This window comes from Engraulis encrasicolus, chromosome 9 (assembly GCF_034702125.1).
Source record: "Engraulis encrasicolus isolate BLACKSEA-1 chromosome 9, IST_EnEncr_1.0, whole genome shotgun sequence".
Classification (NCBI taxonomy): Eukaryota; Metazoa; Chordata; class Actinopteri; order Clupeiformes; family Engraulidae; genus Engraulis; species Engraulis encrasicolus.
Window position 1 is genome coordinate 22,047,992 of NC_085865.1, and position 22,789 is coordinate 22,070,780.

At 43.1% G+C, this 22,789-nt stretch overlaps 1 protein-coding gene across 3 annotated transcripts in view; it reads right to left on the reverse strand.

Moving 5' to 3' along the window:
* The window catches only part of LOC134455601 (melanoma receptor tyrosine-protein kinase-like), a 60,051-nt gene that overhangs the window by 32,836 nt on the left and 4,426 nt on the right, over positions 1 to 22,789 (reverse strand). For all 3 annotated transcript variants that reach the window (XM_063206764.1, XM_063206765.1, XM_063206763.1), the window contains exons 2-7: positions 5,124 to 5,275; positions 4,264 to 4,471; positions 1,250 to 1,375; positions 865 to 933; positions 512 to 630; positions 79 to 214 (exon numbers count right to left, since the gene is read on the reverse strand). In XM_063206764.1, coding sequence (XP_063062834.1) covers positions 79 to 214; positions 512 to 630; positions 865 to 933; positions 1,250 to 1,375; positions 4,264 to 4,471; positions 5,124 to 5,275 — 810 coding nt within the window. The remainder of the gene's footprint in view (positions 1 to 78; positions 215 to 511; positions 631 to 864; positions 934 to 1,249; positions 1,376 to 4,263; positions 4,472 to 5,123; positions 5,276 to 22,789) is intronic.

Here is a 22,789-nt window from a genome sequence, read left to right on the forward strand (position 1 = left end):
ACTAACACCCCTTCCCCATAAACGTATGGGTCGGCACTAATCAGCCCCCAGTGAACATCAGGCTGATGGGAGACTTACGAGGGCAGGTGTCCACGCAGGTGGCTCCGTATGTGTATTTGCCCTTGGGGTTGGGGACAAGGTCATGATTGATGTACGTCCACAGAGGGGGGCAGGCCCGCACACACATGTCACCATCTTGGAAGGACCTGCAGGCCTACGGACAGGACAGGCCTTCTTTTAGCTCAGTTGTATTGTACTAGTTACAATTGCTACGTTTACATGAGACATTTAATTCCGAATGAACTCATTCTAATTCTGAACAAAGCTTAAATCCGCTTTGAAAACATCATGTAAACACGTCTTAATTCGTAATTAAATGAAAGATCAAAGTATAGACACTATTTAATTCTGAATAATCAATTCTGAATTAAAACCATCATTAAACATGGCAACTGACAAATAAAGGATGTTGTGGATATTCTGTTTCTGAACACTGGCCCCATTAACTTACAAAGCAGTCAGTGGCATAGGGTCCCCTGCAGCCCCCGGCACACTCATCATTGCAGCAGTCGTTGGGCTTAGTGCCTTTGCAGCGATGGGAGCACTGCTCAGCACAGATTAGCTTTGTCACTGTAGGAACAATACGCAAAAAAAGAGAACGTGACCATGTGCTATCTACTAATAATAAACGACATTTATTCACTCTGAGATGGCATCTAGAGAGAGCTACAGATTAGCTTCGTCACTGTAGGAACAATGCGCAGAAAAAAGAGAACGTGACCATGTCATATCTACTAATAATAAACAACATTTATTCACTCTGAGATGGCATCTAGAGAAGGATGCGCTTTCTCCACCCCTTACTTGTTTGGCAGTTTTCAGGTCCTGGCGCCCAGCAAGATCCTTCAAAACAACTTGGGTCACATGGTTGGCCTGGATGGATAGAAATAAGTGGGCATTAGCTAAAGCCAAACCCAAAACCGAAACATACTCTGAAACATACTGTACAATTTTTGAGGATATACCTGCAGATAATATGATTAATTTGCACAGTGGTGATGCGTGTAGGGGTGCTGCTCAGTTGCCATTGGGGGGCATTATTCTATTTTATTTTTTAATACCAAAGCGGGCATTAGCAGGCTTATGATCAACTATGATCAAAATATCAACTGTTGTTTGACCCTTTGCTCTGCTTCACTGCTCTTTGCAGGGGAAACACATGGAAATTGTTATTAGAGAACGCACTCACAGAAACCGGTGAAACTTGAAGTGTTCAGCACCACGTCTTGGCTGTTGACGATGTCGTTCCACTTGATGGTGTCCACATTACACAGCAGACGGTTGAAGGTGATTTTCACACCACCTTGGAGGATCTCTAGGATGGAGCACAACAACATTTTTTCAAATGTACCGGAACATACAAAATATACATACACAAAACAAGGTACACATATCCTGCCCATGTGACTATGAAGTTACATGTACTTGCAGACATACGAATGTACGTAGTGTGTCATATCATTCTATGGATGTGGTTCTCAACCTATGTGTTTTGGACAAACTTCAAAACATGACTAGATAACACTGCAAAATGTACTGTGCACTAAAATGAAAGGAGTGAACCTACACATACTGTATATGCGGAGCAACAAAAACTAATTACATTAGTTCACGATCCAAAACTTGACGCATGAAACTACTTCTTCTTCATCATAGCGTCTCCCTTTGGGGAGGCACCTGCAAGTTTCAATTCACATCAGAAAGTGATAAACAGGATGCAGTGAGATCACAAGCACCCGATAGGCACATTGGGTTAGCTTGATCTCAGAGGCATATCAGAGAGGGTTTTAGGTAGACAGGCTATGGGCATATCTTGTCACCAGCCTAGGCAGGCAGTCGCTGGGGGCCCCCCCAAGCATATAGATGCTGACTAACAGCTAAGACTTTAAACTATAGTAGCAGCGACTTGTTGCGCATGTTTATTCTTTTGAATTTTTGCTTGGGGCCCCAACTTACCCAAGACTCTGCGGCCCTACCTTGGCTGAATGGTAGGGCACTTGTATACTACATGGCCGACCTGGGTTCGAATCCGGCCTGGGTCTTTTGCCAACCCTTCCCTGTCTCTCTCTCCCAACTCGCTTCCTGTCATTACTTCACTGTCCAATCAAAACATACATACATACATACATACATACATACATACATACATACATACATACATACATACATACATACATACATACATATACATACATACATACATACATACATACATACATACATACATACATACATACATATATATATATATATATACATATATGCAGGGAAGGGTTGGCAAAAGACCCAGGCCGGATTCGAACCCAGGTCGGCCATGTAGTATACAAGTGCCCTACCATTCAGCCACGGTAGGGCCGCAGAGCCTAGGGTAAGTTGGGGCCCCAAGCAAAAATTCAAAAGAATAAACATGCGCAACAAGTCGCTGCTACTATAGTTTAAAGTCTTAGCTGTTAGTCAGCATCTATATGCTTGGGGGGGCCCCCAGCAACTGCCTGCCTAGGCTGGTGACAAGATATGCCTCTGAGATCAAGCTAACCCAATGTGCCTATCGGGTGCTTGTGATCTCACTGCATCCTGTTTAGCACTTTCTGATGTGAATTGAAACTTGCAGGTGCCTCCCCAAAGGGAGACGCTATGATGAAGAAGAAGTAGTTTCATGCGTCAAGTTTTGGATCGTGAACTAATGTAAATAGTTTTTGTTGCTCCGCATATACAGTATGTGTAGGTTCACTCCTTTCATTTTAGTGCACAGTACATTTTGCAGTGTTATCAAGTCACGTTATGAAGTTTGTTCAAAACACATAGGTTGAGAACCACATCCATAGAATGACATGACACACTACGTACATATATATATATATATGGGGCTGAGGATGTTGAGAGCTTTGGCGATCACCTCTTGATAGTGCCTCAGCCAGAGAGATCTGACTTCGCTGGAAGGCCAGATTAGAAAATGCTGCATAGGGTTCAGGGCTAGGGTGGCCAAATAAGGTGGCTTCCTGCCCAATTGGGTGTTTTTTTCCATAGACATAATAAGCTGCATGTCAAAACATTGACTACTGTAGATGTCATAGCCAAAAATGATTGATCTGAGCCCCAGATGAAATTGGACAATTTTAATCTCTCCTAATGATTTTTGTGTGTCCGTTTGTCTGTGTGTCTGTGTGTGGGTGGCTACAGTGCCTAAAGCGATGGACCTTTCTCAAGAGCATTTCAGCAATGGATGACATTGTTTAAAGGTTTTATCCTGCCACCTTGCTATTCCAAGACCAACTCCCAATCCATTATGGCATGTCTGGACGCCTGTTGGTAAGAGGGCTATGTCCAATGTAATTACTCACCTCCTGAAGACATGCATGAAACTAACATAAAAAAAAATGCTTAAAAAAGTTTCCTTTCTTGCTAAACCACTACACTTCAATTGGTAAGACAAATCCCACACTCCAGACAGACGCACCTTCATACAATATTCATCCTGAATGTAAGATTTTTTTTTTTTTTACTAAATATAATCTTTTCACTACACAACTTGTGTGTTCATATGTTGTTGCACACATGTGTTGTTACAAGTTTCTATCCAGGGGTGCATTGCTCGAAACATAGTTGCTAACTGCATTAGCTAGTTTGGTGTTTTTTTAGCCCCATCAGCCCAGCTCTGTGAGTACATTATGGTATTTCTCAATCATTTCCGCCCCTGCATTTTTTTCGCCCACAAAATACCCTTTTTGACAGCTCCTATGTGTGAGTGACACTGATCAGTGCCTCACAAGCCTCAGGTAATATGGGCCATTGCCAAGAACTGCCTTGGAAAAAAAATATCAAAAAGGGGGGGGTACTTGGGGTGCTGTGGCATATTGCGCAAAGACCCATAACCCACAGAGGCTACATAGACCAATGGGGACCCAAGTTTGAATCCAACCTGGGTCATTTCTTTACCCCATCGCTATCTAGCTTTTCCTGCTTATTCTTCACTGCCTTATTGAATTAAAGGCATGAAAGCCCAAACACGAATGAAAATGGAAATTAATTCCAAATGGATTTCACTTCGAGCTGTGGCAAATATATATATTTGGCTCCCATTCATAAGAGAATATTACGTTTATGAAATACACCCACACTAACTTGGTCACGAAATGTGTTTTGTACAACGTCACAGGAAATATGGGTGGGTCCAGACTAGCCTTTTTTGCTAGCTCCTCCTACCTGTAAGACTGGTCAACGGCAGCTCTCGCAGGCCTCTGGTCACATGGGCCACTGGCGAGGAGTCGTTGCGGTCGTAGTTGGACGTGACGGTGAGCGCAAAGCGGTCGTCGTAGAGCGTGTGGCCTCGGATCAGCCTCAGGTTCTCCAGGGGGATGGACGACACAGAGTTGACGGCGATCAGCACGTAGCCGTTCACTTCCTCTATGCTCTTTAGAGTGGGAAAGCATAGACATGTCACTGTCAGTAATGTTGGATTTAATGACTGAAGAAATTGCCATTTTTCATTCATCCTGAAATGTACAATAGGACTAAATTCATATATTATACAGGACTTATCATTCGTCATTGCAACACTACACTATTTTCACTGTTTTTGAAGACTTGAACTTGGACAGTACCTTTATTATTCGTCTGCCATCAATGGAATCACTCCATAATCAAAAGACGGCAAAATACACGGTACAGTACAATATATTAACATTTAATCTACTACACTACCTCACTACTGCACATGCTGCATAAATATGTATTAACATGTCTGTTTCTTCTGTCAATGGGCTGTGTGTGTCTGTGTGTGTGGGTGGGTGGGTTGGACGTGCGAGCGTGCATGCGTGCCTCTATTTCCACACCACCTCGTTACAGCCGGGGGCTTATGTCATTCAGAATGACCGCCGCTCTACGGTGCAGAGGATAGCATGTAATTGGTAGGCCAAGACTTCGTGTTTTCAGTTGAAGTACACCATCAAACAAACACTTTTAAATCAGTGATATTGCAAACGATACCCCGATGCAACTGCATGTATCTTGCCAACTTATGACACTGAGCGAGAGTGTGTGTTTGTGTTTTCGTGGCCACCCACCCTGAGGAAGGAGAGGTCGCGGTTCTCCTCGATGTGAGTGATCTCCAGGTTGTCCAGCACTATGGTGCAGTTGCTGTACATCCGCACCAGGTTTCTGTAGTGCATCTCAGAGTTGCCCAGCAACGTGATCTTGTTGCTAAGGCCCTGGCATACTGAAAAGGAAAAAGAAGACAAGAAATAAACAAACAACTCAAAGAAACAAAGAGACAAAGAAACTCATGACCAGGGCCGATTCGCTAGTCTTTACGGGGTTGCCTCAACTAACAGAGATGTTGGCCGCAATGAAAGAAGACAATTTTGGGCCCTTCTAGACATAACTATATTGACCCGTTCAGAATCCACGTCCTCATGAATGCGTGCACATCGTTGACTCAAACACATCAGAGATGTTTTAAGGGTATTATGAGAGACTCCACTCTTCTGGGTGGTACTGCACTCTAGGGACGCCAACGGCGGAGTGCAGACTCCTTTCAGAAACAATGGGCTGCGCTCTCTCGACAGCGGCCACTAGGTGAACTGCAGGCATGGGTAAAATAGGGAGTGGGGAGGCTGTATGTAAAACTAACGAAACACGAACAGACAGAAAGAGAGAAAAACTGTCATTCTGAAGTGTGTACGTTGATAAAAAATAGATTCCAAAAAGTACACTAGTTATGCTATTTTGAGAGGGAAGAGGCTATTCCAAAAGCATAGGAAATGTTTGTTGTTACAAGACATTAAACTACTGACTGGAGTGATGACATCATCAGGAATGCCCGTGTCTATCGTGCTCACTGCATATCTGAAGTTAGCGTGACCATAAATTATCTTATTTTGGAGAAAACACCTGTCGAGTTTCTGTACAAGTGAACGGTGTATGGCCGATTTTGGGCTAACGATGCGCACGCAGCAAAATTACGTATCTGTTTACAAACTCTAAAGGGGTCAATAGTGGTTGTCTTTAAAGGTCCACAGTGTAGGATGGTGGTCAGAGTAGGTATTAGTAAGTAGTAGACTAATATTTACTAGTATAACCAAAGTAAACAAAGTGGAGAAGATCATGGAGAAGATCCCCCTTTTGATGTATGAAAAAGGCAATTTTCCCAGTCATAATGCATACTAAGAATTTGATGGTGGTAGTAAATATTTGAGAAAACGTAACGTCTGTGAATGGGCAGCATGAATTATGGAAACAAACTACTAAAATATTACACTTTGCACCTTTTTACTCCATTTGTCTATTTGTTATTTAGTGTCGTTGTACAATTAACTAAGTAGGCCTATAATGACAATAAAAAGGTCCTGAAGTTAACACACCCAATGCTCGACCCTCAGAACCATCCTTTCAACAGCAGTCATAGTAGATTGGAGTTTGCACGAAATCTAATGCACCAAATTTGTCAAATCAAATCATTTAGTCAAGATCAAGTATGTTAAGTCTTTCTTAACCCATTATGTCCTGGAGACACATATACGCTGCATTCAGGTTCTTGAGATTTTAGCTGTTTTATTAAAAATGTGGGTAAGGTAGAGCTGAATGAACACATTCTAATGCAAAACATCCTAGGATCCTAGCTTTTAAATGCAACTTATTTCATGTTTGTATGTGCTTCGGAGGCTGAGATATTTAAGATTTAACAGGCAGAGAGCACCCATTCCCAAAAAGGGCTCAGGACAAAATGGGTTAAAGAGCTGTTTGACAAATCGGCGTACTACTGTAAAGGATATGTGGGACTCCCAGTGTCGTGTCTGCGGATTACGCGCCAGAAGTGTTTATTTAGGTTCAAGGACTAACTGTGTGTCTAGGGGCTTAAAGTCTCAGCGTACCCGATACATTCTAACTCACTACTCCTACTTCTTTTTCCAGGCTCGAGCTAACTCACAAATCAATAACCGACGGTTTTATGAATGAACTCCAGAAAAAAACCCTAAAGTGCTTTGGGGTTTATGCAAGTGGGGTTAAGAGCTGAGAAGTTTTCTTTCTCTTTTGCCTGTCTTCAGCGTGTAGTTAGGCTACGCGTTGTGAACAATTTGGTGTGAGGACTGCACTAGAGCAGTGTGTGCGTGTGTGTGTGTGTGTGTGCGTGTTTGTGCGTGTCCGTCTGTGTTTGTATGTCCGTCAGGGATTCCCACAGGGGGGAGGCAAAGAGGTCAGTTGTCCCACGCCCAGCTGAGAGGGGGGCAGAATTGTTTTCTCATCACATGTGTTAAGTGGTGGGCCCTTTCAAATGACTTTGTCCTAGGTCCTGCCAAAGCTGTCACTGGCCCTGGTGCTCGTCGGGGGGACGTCTGACTCTAGAACGGCTGCATCAACACAGCTGCAGTCCTTCAGGGCTGCCTATCCAGACCATAATATTTCCCTGGGAAGTGGGGGGAAACCTGGAAGAAGTAAGCCTGTGCCGGATATCCCAATCTTTTTCTGTTCTCTTTCAGTGGATTTTCATGTTTCTTCAATTTCTTGATACCCTCACAACCATGCTGCTTTGTAATGCCATGTAGCCTACTGTAACTGTTGATTTTCGTCCTAGGGGAACTATTTTTTGGAACTTCTCCAATTGCGTTCCAAATTACCACTGGCCCTCTTACAACAGGGCTAATTAAACATCAACACATAGCATCAATGTGCTATTATTGGGTTCTATTTATAGATCAAATTGAAATCTATCTGTGGTCTAATCTATGACTTCCTTAAGAGACACTCTGTATCACTACAAAAACCATCACTACACCATCACTAGTACAACACCATCAGAAAAGTTTCGGGGCAAACAGACAATACAGCCTTTGGAGGGGGAGGGGCCATAGACAACACGAGAGAGGGATGAGAGAAAAAGAACGTCAGAGTTACGCAGAGAGAGAGGAAGGAAAAAAGATAAGAAGGAGAGAGAAAGACAGAGAGACAGTGAGAAGGAGGGATTAAGAAAGCAAGGAAAGAAGCAAGAAAGCAAAAAGAAAGAAAGGAAAGGGAAGGATGGAAGGAATGAAAAAATAAGAATGAAAGAAAGAAAGAAAGAAAGAAAGAAAGAAAGAAAGAAAGAAAGAAAGAAAGAAAGAAAGAAAGAAAGAAAGAAACACCCCCTCCACTTTCTTGTGTGTCATCCCACAAGTCACTGAAGTGCTGGATTCCCTATGTGTGTGCTATAACCCAGACCCTGCCAGGGCTGCACTGGGGGAGAAATAGTGCCCGGGCACTTTTGGCTTAAAGAGACCCCTCACAATTGGCGGCGCAGAAGTGACTTTCTGGTGTGCCCCACACCCTCGTGGGCCCCTAATTTCAATTTTTTTAAAAAAAATCTGAAAATAGGGGCCCACTAGGGTGCAGGACCCACCGGGAAATGCCCGCTATGCCAGATGGCCAGTCCAGCCCTGGACCCTGTCCATATAGGGGGTAGGGCCGCCCGCCCGGGGGCAGTGGAAAACCAAGAGGTAACCCAGCCTAGCCTAACCTTGAGCGGAGTCTCCACACTGTTTGGGCTTGTTTGTGCAGGCAGACAGCAGGCTCTTCCCTAATGCAAACACAAGTCAAGTCAGAGGCCTGAGGAGGATCTCGCAGCCTCGTGCTGCATTCACTTAGCATGCCTCCTTCCTTGGTGACTTACCGCACTGCCTTTGCAGAATTTGCAGACTCCCTAACCTTACTAACTAGGAAACATGTCATGTTGTAATATACTGCCATCTTTCAAGTATACTGAAACAAAAGCAAATGCAAAAAGTCTGGGGCAGATCGTAACGATCACAATTGCTGACCTATAAACATTTAAATGTTTCACAAGCATGCATGCACCGACAGCATGCAGATGATGCAGCAGAAGAAGATCTTAAATCCATGGAGGCAGAGACTCATGACAGTTTCAGAGCTCATTCTGTCAAGACATGCCATGCATAAAGTTTTCCCAGATGTGTGGTGGGTGGGCTAACCCTGAAAGGTTTACCCTGCACAGGAGCAATTCTATGGTATAACAAGTGCCAAAAAGCTCTTATAAATGTAAACCAATATAAGTTATCTCATATGCGGGTTTGTCAAGAAACCACTCGAACTCTTGGAATGTCCCTCAGGTGAATGGCCTACTGAATGATAAATGTGGGGCAATATAGCACTGCTGACACTGACTGAACGACTGTGAGACAGAGAGAGAGAGGGAAAGAGAGAGAGAGAGAGAGAGAGAGAGAGAGAGAGAGAGAGAGAGAGAGAGAGAGAGAGAGAGAGAGAGAAACAGTGAGAGACATAGACAGAAAAGCACAGAAACACAGAAACAGGGAGAGAGGGTCATTTGCAGATGATTGCATGAAAGGACTACAGTTATGGCATGTGGGGACATGTAACAACTTAAATATGCAATTAGAATGCCGTTTGCCAAAGGGGGCGGAGACACTTCTGCTTCCCATTGGCTGTGGACCAACTGCCAATCACAAATGAATACCAACCCAACGTATCTGACTCAACAGGTTGCTCCCTACTAAGTGATCATGGGAAAATCCTTCACCTTCTTCTGTTATAGATCCACTTCACTACCATCTTCATTCCTTTTCTTTTTCAAAATACAAACTTTTCTGGCTTGTCATGTTTCTGGCTTAAGTGTTCTATTTCAAACAGTCTGATGGAAGCTCAAATATTACCTCTCCTTTAGCCTTTAACGCAGAGCCCCTCTTACAACCTTATAGTCGCCAAAATGGTAATGACCAAGTCTTAATCACTTATCTATGACTCCTTGCATTGTCATAGCAATGTTGTAAGTGAGTGTTTTCAAGCAAGGAGTGAATAGGCCTGTCGACGGGTCCATCCGCAATAAGAGGCTACAGCTAAAAAAGCTAACTAAACAACACACCAGCAAGCCTATCAAATTATTTTCATTCCTAATGTGCGACTTTTCCTATTCTTCAAATAAGTCTCTGCATTTAATTTCTCGACGGCTCCAACGTGTTACTGTTACCGTACTAAGATAATGCCCTTGAGGACTCAGTTGGCCAACAGGGTCTGTGAACATCAACATTGTGTCATTTCTCTTGTGTCCTTGTGTTTGTGTCACCCTTGGTCACAAAAATAAGTCGTGCCATTTTCCCGTTAGTGTGACTGTCACTGTCTCAATAAACAAATGGCAGGTTTGACCCAAACGGCCTGATGACTCTGTGCTGTCAATACTGCAATATCTCAACTTTTGTTAATATTAACAGTGCTGCCAGGGCTAACACAAACACAGTGTTTATGTAAACGGTGAAACACACATCCCAGGAAGTTATGAATGCATAAAGATTGGACTCTTATTTGTATCTTTGGCTGCTCTCAGAATTGCACTTTTTTACACTGGGTTGTGAACAATATTGCTGATGGGTACACTTTGCAACCAGACACTTTCCATTCAAATTCGATCTTAGAATGTCTCGCTCAACAGCTGATTTTTAAGATATCATTGTATTGGTATCATCATCACCATGTATAGTCTTGTCTGTTCTTAAAGTTATATTGTTGCACAGATGAGTCAAGACTACAAAGGGAAACATGACATGACATGACATATGCTCAAGGGAGGAATATGCAATGCACGTGCAAACAGAGTGTAGAATATGGAAACACATGCACGATGGCCAACAATCAATGCACCGCACAAAAGACATGTGTTTCCCAAAGTTTTTCTGCTGAGACCCCTTTTTTGGGACCTTCACTTTCCAAATGCAAAAGTTTGGAAACCACTATGCTAGTAACCAGCTTTTTGCAGCTAAAAAAACAAGTTGATTAGTCACGGATAGAACAGCCTGATCTCCAAAAATTCTGTGCTCCTGGACACGGATGTTAAGGACACGAAATCCGTGTCCAGGAGCACGGATTTTGCCAAAATTTCGTGCTCCTGGACACGGAATTGTTTTCCGTGCTCCAGGACACGGAATTGTTTTCCGTGATGGGCACACGGAAGTGCTTTCTAAAGGCTATTACCACAGCACTGTGTTAACTCTATCATTAGAAAATACATACCAAATGCTAATCCTAAACAAAATAATGCTATAGTTATTTAAGTTGTGCCCTGACCAAAACATTCCCTAAGCTTAACCTGTCATTAAAGACATGTTTTTGAGAAATATCTTTTCCAGTTGGTTGCTAGGCTATCAAATTCATATAATGAATGAAAGAAAAATAGCTGTGCCCAGACCAAAACAATCCCTAACCCTAACCTGTCAGTAAGAAATGTTTTTTTGAGAAAAAAATATTTGAAATTAGAAAAATCCTGAGAAAACACAAGACTGTGGAAACAGAGCTGTGGGAGTATAGAGAGAGCACTTCTGTGTGTCCATCATGGAAAATAATTCCGTGTCCAGGAGCACGGAATTTTGGCAAAATCCGTGCTCCTGGACACGGATTTTGTGTCCTTAACATCCGTGTCCAGGAGCACGGAATTTTTGGAGATCATGTTGGATAGAAGGAAATCAACATCATCACAATCATTAGTACAGCTGTCAGATAAAAAAGTATGATACCATACAATTGTTCATTGACTTTGACTTTTCAGAATGAGTAACTGTCATGATTCATAATGGCATTGCCTAACATAATACACTTTCCATCCAATGCCACACCGTAACATTGCCATGTCAAACAACAGTCTAAAGCCCATGGACCTAGCCAGGCCAGAAGGACTAGTAAAGGACATGTACAATTACCTATTTCTATTGTGTGACCATTGCCAACTCGCTATGCAAAAAAAGAGAAAAGTTCTGCCACTAGTATCCCAGGGACATGAACCCACAGATAGCATTGGCTTTACCTCCTACATAAAGCAGGTCAGCAAAGACAAATACATCATTACTCACTCGCTGGAGGATGTTGACAAAAACAACAAGACCTTGAATCAGACACGTCGTTGCCCCATAATGGTGTGTGTACAGTACGAGGCAAATTTGGACACAGGCACACAGAACACCGGAAACAACATTCTCATGATCATCCTTGGCCTTGTTTGCTTTACATGCGATGGTGGTGTGCACTACATTACATGGTAGTGCATTGCATCACATCCTCTTTCTTTGTCACCACTGTACCATGAATGTGCGGTTGGTTCATCCTCAAACATGGGCACAGGTGCCAAGCCAGCCCACGCAGTGCTAACCGGAAGAGGGATGCTTGCATACCACAAGGGCCATTGCCCTCTGTCTAGCTAATACAAAGGCACACAGAGCAATTGCCAGTGTATAGTAGGCTACCTGATATGTTGCATCATCATGATCACATCAATAACATGCACATACTGTATGGCAGCCACCCACCGGTTGATAAACCCAAGTTTTGGTGGTAACACTTTATTTGAGATTTTTTAAAAAGTGAATATACATGTACATTAGTGGTGTGGATCGGCACTGCCCTCACGATCCGATTCGATCACGATTCGGGAGGTAGTAGATCCGATTCGATTCGATTCTATTAGATCCAATCCGATTCGATTCAATTCTACAATGCATTGCAATGCATTACATTTCTACTGAACGCAAAGCAAATGTTCAGCCATGATGAGGAAATACAAGTAGTCAGATACTGAGCAACAATTTATTGGCTGTTTTCTGTATCAGTCTGTATCAGTCTTGCAATGTTTTGAAGTGTTTTTATTTAATTTAACATTCATTTGCTCCCGAAATATCCATGGAAGTAATTGAAACTTAAAAAAATTGCCGGATTGATTCTGGAACTTGCCGGATCTGGATCTGGATCGTCCATGCCCCGGATCGTTTCGAATCGCCGAATCGATCATTGTTGACACCACTAATGTACATGTAACATTATGTAGGCCTACCCAATCTTAAACCTAACCTCAACTTAAGTGTATACTGTTATATTTTGTTACTACTTTGTTATACTGTACCTGATGAATGTTTCAGAGACTGTAAAATAAAGTGCAACTTATTTGAATCACCTACTTCCTTTGCTTCCGCTTTCAGTTCATCTTTACTTTCTCGATCTTTCCAACATTAGGCCCTACAGATGTTGTTGACATGCACATTGAGAGGAATGCATGAGAGTGGGTAAGTCATCAGACCACCGAATCATTGCTCTACTTGTCCCTTGCGCTGCACAAGGGTAGGTGTACGCTTGGTTGGGAATCACTAGTGTAGAGCAGCATTATATTCAGCATATATATTATCGAGTTTCAGGCGCACCCCCATCCCCCCACCCCAGGCATTTTAACGCAAACTGGTCGAGAGGCAAACAGTTGGGGCCCCGTGACAGGCAATTTAGACATGATCGATGGATTTTGACTACAGTAAAACTGTGAAGACATGCCAGAACGGCTATTCACATGTACAGCACAATCAATCAAATGACTGCTTCATTCAGTGTTTTTGGTCCCTTGAATTCACTAAAAATAAAATTACATTAATCAATGAAAGCACATCAACGAGTCAACACGCAAGTTCAACATACAGGAAGTGAAAAGCATTCATTCAGGAATTCAAGAACATAACATAACAGAACATAACTTCTCTTTCATCTAATGAGCTCCCCCAGTCCCGGGTTACACTCTATGGCCCGATGTGTGTGTGTGTGTGTGTGTGTGTGTGTGTGTGTGTGTGTGTGTGTGTGTGTGTGTGTGTGTGTGTGTGTGTGTGCGTGCGCGCGCGTGCGTGCGTGCGTGCGTGCGTGCGTGCGTGCGTGCGTGCGTGTGTGTGTGTGTGTGTGTGCGTACTCCCTGTGCTAATGTAAATGTAGCCTACTTTAAGTTTAAAGGTGCACTGTGTAGGATGGTGGCCAGGGTAGGTTTTGCACAATGCTACTCATTGAAACTGTGCTGTCTACAGCCAAATTTCATCTTTTCAGGAACATTTACTAAATAACGAGCTAATATTTACTAGTGTGACGAAAGTACAGAAAGTTTTGCAGCTAAAATGTCTATTTCTGAAAATTCAAAATGCCGGACAATGAAGAAGATCTAGCCAGGCAGGTGCTCTCCTAGTGACGCAACTCCTTCAGCGTTGCTTCTAGTCAGGCCAAGAGCAATGCAAATATCGTTTCGAAGCTCCCAGAAAATCATGAACTCCTCCCACTTTGTCAGGAAGCAAACAACCATTAGCAAACCAAGGGAGGCGGGTCAACCATGCAGTCTGGGAAATGTTAATTGTTATGCTCTTGGTCAGACCAAGTCTCAAAGAGATTTGAAAGTCCATGATAATCAGGCTAGAGAAGATCCCCCTTTTCATGTATGAAAAGTACAATTTTCCTGCTCATAATAAATAATTAGAATGTGATGGTGGTGGTAAATATTCATGAAAAAGGTAACATTTGTGAATGGGCAGCAGGAATTCTGGAAATAAATTACTAAAAATATTACACAGCGCACCTTTACATAAGAAACGAACCCTATTTAGGATCTGCACTTGTTGTTCTCTACATTTCCTGTGCACTTTGTATCTGCTAGTGATGTTGGTTATGACTTTGTCCTCAACTGTAATTCGCTGGTTTAAAAGCGTCGGCCAAATACAATGCAAAGTAATGTAATGTAATGTAGCATAAGAGCCCCTGGCTGCGATGGTGAGCGGAGATTAGGTCTCCCCACCCTTCATCCACATCCCCTACATATATCACCTCACCCCACCACACCTAAACCCAATCACTTCAACCAAACTCTTGTTAGATAATGTTCATCTTCAGATTCTGACTATGAATGAACTGCCTCTCTGATAAGTGTTGTGTCTTCAACTCACAGAAGTAAAATAAGACTTTACGTGGCACTTGCAGATGGATGATTCATGATCAATGATTAATTGATTATAAAGAAGAGATTACAAATTAACTGACTTAAATGAAATAAAAAGTAGAAAGTAAGGTCAAATAAAAGAACAGAATAATACTAGGACGCTGACTAACTAGCAGAGTCAGGAAGGTGGAGAATGCGCGCACATCAGTGGTACAGGTGCTGGACAAAATAGAGTAACTGAAATAAATGATGGAAGTCCGCAACACTGTTAATGCTCCCAGTGATTTATTTGCACGACGTTTCGGACCTTCGTCCTTTCTCAAGTGCAACTCAAGTTGCACTTGAGAAAGGACGAAGGTCCGAACTAGCAGAGTCAGCCAGGAGTCCCATTCTATCAGCTCCAAGCTTTCCACACAATCACTCCCAGTGGCTCTCTTTAAGTTTCATTTTCACTCTACACCAGGGGTGTGGAACTGTTTTTCATTCGAGGGTCACTTCAAGGGCCGTTCTATGAACACAAACCAGGATTTCCCCCTGCACTTTAGGCCTATATCGAAGGTGGGCACCTATGCAATAGACCCCACCTCCACTCCCCTGAAAATATAACTCAATTGTATTGTACATTTCTAAGATTTATTTACAAAACATGTAACATTTCATGTGAAACTGCATCACATCAAAAATATATCTGCAGACGGATAAGACGGCCTCCGGGGCCGTAAACGCCCTTCGAGACACCACCCCTGGTCTACACAGTGCCAGGCATGCGCATGAACTGCAGTCAGACAAATTCAATTGGAGCAAATAACATTTGCCGAGGCTGAAATAAGTTGGCACATTTAAAACAGGCACAGTGCCAGGCAAGTGTGGCGGGGAGGGCAAGGAAAGAACTGTCCCTGAGACGGGGTCTTGGCCACATTGTTTTTCATTGCTGCAAAGGGTTCTGATTGATTTACCTGTATACTATGTGTCCATTTCAGGGGTTCCCAATCGAATCTCAGGCACATCCAAAAAAAGACTGGTTTCGGGTGGAGGTTCAAAAAAGTTAATTCTGAGAAAGGGCCAGGGTGGCCCGAAACGTCACGAAATAAAATGGATTAAATGGGAGCTCATTGGTGTGCGTTTTTTTTTCCATTACCTATATTTTAGTGGTTATCAAAAGGATTGTGGAGCCCAAGGACAGTGGTATATACACTTTCCAGACTGTACAAATTCCCAAACGGATTTCACACAGACAAATTAACTGTTGTCATCTTACTATATCTAGACTTGGTCACATGGTTCCTCAGCCCTGCAAATTGAACTGATTGGTTTATCTGCATGTATCTATTTTAGGGGTCTTAAAGTGATTGTGGCAGGTAAGAACAGTGGCTTGTCAGACTTTTCAAATGATCAAACAGGTTTGACACAGGCAATTTAACCGTTATGTGCTTGATATATCTCAACTGTTTATAGACCACATGCAAAGTAATCCAGTTATTGGAATGGCTCCCACAGCCCACATGCAAATGTGCAAAGACTATTCAATTGTAGCTAGTGCAATGAGGCTGGTGTTTGAAAGACATTTGTTTTAAACATACTGCTCCTATAGAGCAATGGCATGAGAGTTGAGGAAATTATTACTTCATTATTAGGTAATAAATCTGATATATTGCTATTTTTTAACATTGCCACCGGGTAATATGTGTGGTCATCTTTAAACAAAGACAGTTGCAAAAGTGATGAGACATCGTGAGTATTTCCACAGAACTAACAAAAATGATCTCTAAAAAAAAACGTGCATTTGAGTCTTTTTGAGCATTATTAAATCATTCAAGCACATTTGATTGAAAACCCATATGTGGCATAAGGCACTCACATTAATATTGAAATCTACAACAAAAAGCAGAAGAACTGTGTGTAGCCATGGCATGATCATATTACACTGACTGGGTTGATTGCTGCCATGCCTTATATAATGTTCCTTTCTGTCAGGCTACTTGTACTCCAATGCTCTGGACAGCTGCAAGATATGATTTTCATAAAGTTAACTTCATTAACGTGGCAGAAAGAAGGACGCCAGTGTGACCTACCCATAGGCGTCAGTGAGGTATCCTCAGCGCATGGCCTAAATGGGGCTTTTGAGTGCAAGCTGACCACTCAATAACACACACAGTCAGGCTTAAATGGTTGACAAGCGCTGTATTGACATATGATGAAATAATGGGTGACAGAAAATGTTTTTCGCCATTGAACGCATTCCTAGTGTTTCACTACAAATCAATGGCAGCAATATTGTCGGCCTTTCCACTAAATTAGGCAGGGTGTGACAAACACACAAATGGACATCATTACATACAAAACCTTTTGCGAGAGCCTTTAGCATTACCCTAACCCTTTCTTCAAAAATCATTTCAGAAGTTGATTTCAGTATAATCATTGGCTCTGTAATGAGGCACAAAAGAAGAAATTATTTTCTGAGACACCTTTTCTGCGCTTTTGCATTTGTCAAAAAAGCTGAAACAGCTTTGAACAATGTGTATCTGGTTGCCAACAATGACACATTTACTGCAAGGCAAAAAAACTGACGTAATGTAGAAAGACCTCCAAAAATGTGAAGATGAAAAACGTACACTGTCAAGCGAGGAAATATTTATATCAAGGAGGCTCTGCACAAGCGCAAAAAGGTCAAAGGGCAAATAGCTGTGGAGCTAGCTGTAGCCATGCTGCATGCACCTCTGGATGGGTGGAAGTTGTGAAATGCACAATCAAATCCAACATCTGAAGAGTTTGGGTCACGGCACAGGCAGAGCACGAGTGCAGACATAGATCCCCTCTCGTGTGCTCAAATAGCTATCTCACAGCCATGAAGTGGGCTTGACCCAACTTGCATATCCTCCGCTGCACGCAGGGTAAAATGGGATTTCGCCTCCTTTATCATTTATGGGAAACTGTGCGATAACACAGTGTATGTGCTAAAAGTTGATTGATCGGAACATGTGAGAGATACTTCAGTGAAGAGGAGACATATAGTATGTATACACGTATGTGTACACTAATGCCCGAGGAGTGTGTGATGATGAATGTGTTTTGTTTGCTTGTTGTTACCATGGCAATGTGCCTCTACTCAACCATTTAGGCTAACATGCACTTATCTACCCAACCACTAACTTAGCCTAGAATCTATGTTTTCACAAGACACTGTGGCCAGGACTTAGATACGTACAAAGTGAAAGCCTTGGTGATTCATTTGAAATGTTCTTCAAATGGTGAGGCACTTTCACTCTGCTCTTGGGGCAGCCGTGGTGAAATGGTTAGGCCAGATCCACACTAGAGCGTGGCGGGACGGCAGCGAGAAGACGGCTGTCTTTCTGCCTAGTATTGGGAGGTGTGTTCTACTCGGCCTTTCACACCGACAGCGTCGGCGTGCATGGCCAGTCCTGTTCAAAATCCCCCACACAGCTAATGCTAGTTTGCTACTTTGCCATTATTTCAATGGGACACTGCCGGCCACTGCCACTGACTGCCGCCGTGTTAGGGGTCTTACACACCAGGGCGGTAAAGCGTCGCGGAATGGCCGCGTTTTTTACCGGCGTCGGTGAAAATACATTGAAACATATCTGTCCTTACACACCAATGCATTTGGAAAATAGAACTCGAGCGTATTTTTCACGCCAGCGACCGGTGGTGTCTCATTCAAATGAATGGCAGAGTAGCATGCTAGCTTTGGCTGTGGGGAGGGTTTTGAACAGGACTGGCCGCGCATGCCGACGCTGTCAGTGTGAAAGGCAGAGAAAAACACGCCGGCCGAAACTAAGCAGAAAGACCGCGTTCGTCCTGCGACCGTTCCGTTCCGCCTTGGTATGTTTTGGCCCTTAATGTGGAAGGACAGATCTGTTTCCATGTATTTTCTCCACCACCACCTGCCCCGCTTCCCCGCTCTGGGCTGAAATAGTAGAGATGATATAAAACCCGGAGGATCCGGTTGGAGAGCCGGGTAAAGACCTCATCCGAACAGACCGGATGGCTGTCGTGCATTGATCCGCCAAAGGCGGGTCAGACGGCATTTCATTAATATGTCAACAAAATGGCAGTTACAGCGCTAGAAATTGTGAAACCGGAATATATCCTCTTTAGTTGACTACAACAGCCATTCTCTAATCTCCCTAGTATGCTGTTCAGTCACGAACACTCACTGAGTAAAACTGAACCAACTCCCGCCTCGTCATTCATCGAGCCTGTTTGATCCGTCCAGCCTGTTGTGGCCAATTGAGTCGCGGATCCCCGCTCCCTATGTGTGTGCTTCTGACTCTGTTGAGCTCTAGCCTACATTTCTAAATGTTAACAGTGCTCTGCCAACGCTTTAACATCTCACTCTGTAGGCTACTCTTAGGGAAATTATAGTCTACAGACGTGACTCTATCACTCACTGCGTTACAGCGTAGGCTACAGTCTTTAAAGCCACTGCTGTCACTCCCCTCGTCCGAGTCACTCAGCAGCGGCGCCCTCGGCGACTCGGTGAGACGAATCCTGACTGAGTTGTTGGTAGCAGCGAATCCCCTACGGATCGGATCAACGCTTAAGTTTCGTTTTTGCCGCGAGTGTGCGAGTCGCTAACTCGGCAGCGGAAGCGAGTGGTCATCTGCTGCTCGCCTCCTGACTATCCCTGCTCAACTAGACTTCTGCTCCCAAATATTTGACTTTTAGTCTTCTTAAATACAAACACACACATTATTCATTGCAAAATCAGGAACATGCCGTTTCACTGCTGCCAAAGGCTGTTCGAGTTGTGGTCGCATGTTTAGTGAGGAGAGGTGGGTCGGATCGCAGCATGAGTTTAGGAACTGTGACATTCATAAAGTGAGTTTTGTTGATCAAACTGTCTTACTCTTTGATTTATCAACATGAATTGATAAATGGAACAACAAAGGCATAGCTATTTAACGGCAGAAACGTTTTAAAAAATACATTATTATTATTTATTTTTATTTAGGCCTATTTTAAATAAGTGATCCGTGTGATCCGAGTGATCCGTCTAATCCGGATACTCTCCTTGGAATGATCCAATCAATCCGGACGCCTCAAAGATTCGAGTTAAGCACCTCTATGAAATAGGCCTTAGGGAGTTGTACTTAAGAATCTCAGGGCTGCCGGTTCAATCCCCACCCTTCCACTCCCTTTCTCCCTCTACGGCAAAAGTGCCCTTGAGCAAGGCACCTAACCCCACATTGCTCCATGGTCTATGTAATATCTTCTTCGCATAAAAGCATCAAGTGTAATGTAATGTAACACTCCTAACAACAGCATTGAACTCGATTTACAGTTTGTGACTGGTGTGACTTATTTAGCCTTTCTACCCTCTAACCTTGTTTCACTGATGTGAAGAGAAGACACATTCTTTGATCTCTTGAACAGCTTAAACATATTAGCTGTCTGGTCATTCTGCATTACGTCTGGCAGAGAATAGTCTCTCTCTCCAAGTGGCCCAGGAATCCCAGGAATTTTAAAAGTGTGGATAAAAATGTATTAAGTGACAAAATCAAAGCCATTACAAACACCACAAACAGTGACCAGGTTGATAACAAAGGCACATACAATATTTAACTACTATCAGATAACAGGCTACGTCTGGCCGTCAGGCGCCTAAAATGTTTTCAAACAACATTGTAACACATTTTGTATACTTTTGACAAAGGGTTTGGAAAGATTACATTAATGTTTATAGTTCAAAACATTGTCCAATATGAAAGGTCATCACTATGTGGCAGACAATACATGTAGCAGTAGATTATTGGTTCTTACATGGACAACCCATGGTATAAAACAGCTACACATGGTTAGTGGATTCAGATTTGGATGAAAGTTTAAGGCCTTTCACATATCCCTATTAGTATGATACCCCATGTGTGTACTCTGCTCCAAACCCATTCAGTGACTTGGCCTGTAAAATGCAACATTAGCCAGGCAATCTGCCAGTGCCTTTCACATCTCTAAGCCTAGGGCACAGAGAGTCAAGACAGAATTGGTTGTTGAAATTGTCAGTCAAACACAGCTGATGATGAAAAAACTGGGGGTTGGAGTAGAGACTTGAGAGGCATGGTATGGTGGAGTTCTCAGACTTTCCTGCTTGTGCAAACATTATTCATCCATCAAATAATCAATTAATCATACAATGGGTAGAATCCATTGTATTGACAACGTCATTATCCTCACAACAGACTTCAAAACAGGCTCATGATAAGATCATTCTTTCCCTTCCTCCCTTCCTTCCCTCCTTCCTTCCTTCCTTCCTTCCTTCCTTCCTTCCTTCCTTCCTTCCTTCCTTCCTTCCTTCCTTCCTTCCTTCCTTCCTTCACTTCTTCTTCCCATCTTCCTCTCTTTGCCTTTCCTTCAGGACCAATGCAGTAGGCTCTATCCACTCTATCTCTATATGCACAGGGCTCATCAGGAATATGAGGAGTTTACATGGCACATTTTTCAGACCTTGGAAGCAATCTCTTATTACCTAAACGTTTTCCAGTCACCGGGGGTTTGTTTGTGCAGCTAAATCACAGCAGCACAGGTCAAGGGGACAGCGACCGAGGTTGTGCAAACACACTCTCAAACAAGCAGTTTGTAAATGTCTGGGCTCTCCCACATAGCTTGGACTGAGAGACAGATCTCTCCTTACAGCTGATCCAGAGTGAAGATGATTCGGGGTAAGGCATGGGGGGGGAAACAGCATCAATGTTTTGCTTTGACGTAACAGCATGCATACAAACTACTTGCAGGGTTGGCAAGGTTTGCAACAGATCATTTCCTAATATGCCAACAGCAGAGAAGGGAAACTGCAGGAGGAAGAACTGGTACATGCAGTATGTTCTAGTAGCATTTCCTCTTTCTTTAAAATAGACCAGAATCAATTATATGAGTTAAGTATAAAGCAGAACAGAACAGAATAGAATAGCATAAAGTAGAATAGAATAGAACAGAACAGAACAGAACGGAACAGAACAGAATAGAATAGAATAGAACGGAACGGAACGGAACGGAACGGAAGAGAATAGAATAGAATAGAATAGAATAGAATCGAAGTCCCTTTATTGCCATGTAGCCTACAATATGAACTCTACAGTGTTGTATGCGGTGAGATTAAATACCACTCACTAATCAGTGCAACATGCTTGTGGCTTATTTACAACACAGAATGAAACACATCTTGGAGCTTAACCTTCCAGCTTTGCAATCTGAGACAACCTGCTTGGCAAAAAAAGCTTTCTCTGTGACCATGCCCTAGTAATAAAGTATTCACTCACTGGATTACTGTGTCAGTCAACCTGAACAATCGGTCTTGTAGGCCTACATGCCTAATCCATTTTGCAAGACGTGCCAACTCTGATGCCGTTCAGTTTCTTTATGTTCATGTGAAAACTTCTGCCTGCGTGTAGCTCATAGCAACAACTACCACAACACATGAATTGCTTACATGTAATTAGCATGCCTGTGTAATGTGTGTGTGTGTGTGTGTGTGTGTGTGTGTGTGTGTGTGTGTGTGTGTGTGTGTGTGTGTGTGTGTGTGTGTGTGTGTGTGTGTGTGTGTGTGTGTGTGTGTGTGTGTAACCAATGCACACAAGGCCCCAGGGCAAAACACTTATAGGGGGCCCTATATTGCCAGCCGAGGTCACAATAGGGCCCCCACCACCAATGCAAGAGTGTCCTGGGCCCCGGGGTAAATGCCCTGCTTTGTCTCCCTATAGCTCCACCTCTCTCTCTCTCTCTCTCTCTCTCTCTCTCTCTCTCTCTCTCTCTCTCTCTCTCTGTGTGTGTGTGTGTGTGTGTGTGTGTGTGTGTGTGTGTGTGTGTGTGTGTGTGTGAGAGAGAGAGAGAGAGAGAGAGAGAGAGAGAGAGAGAGAGAGAAGCGGAAGAGAGATGAAAGAAAGAGTGCAACAGAATTGTTGAGGAAACAATTACCAGTCACAGGCAATAAACTGACACAATGTATCAAAATTAGAGAAAAAATGTCCAAGTTCCAGTCTGGAAGTTCGTAACCTCGGT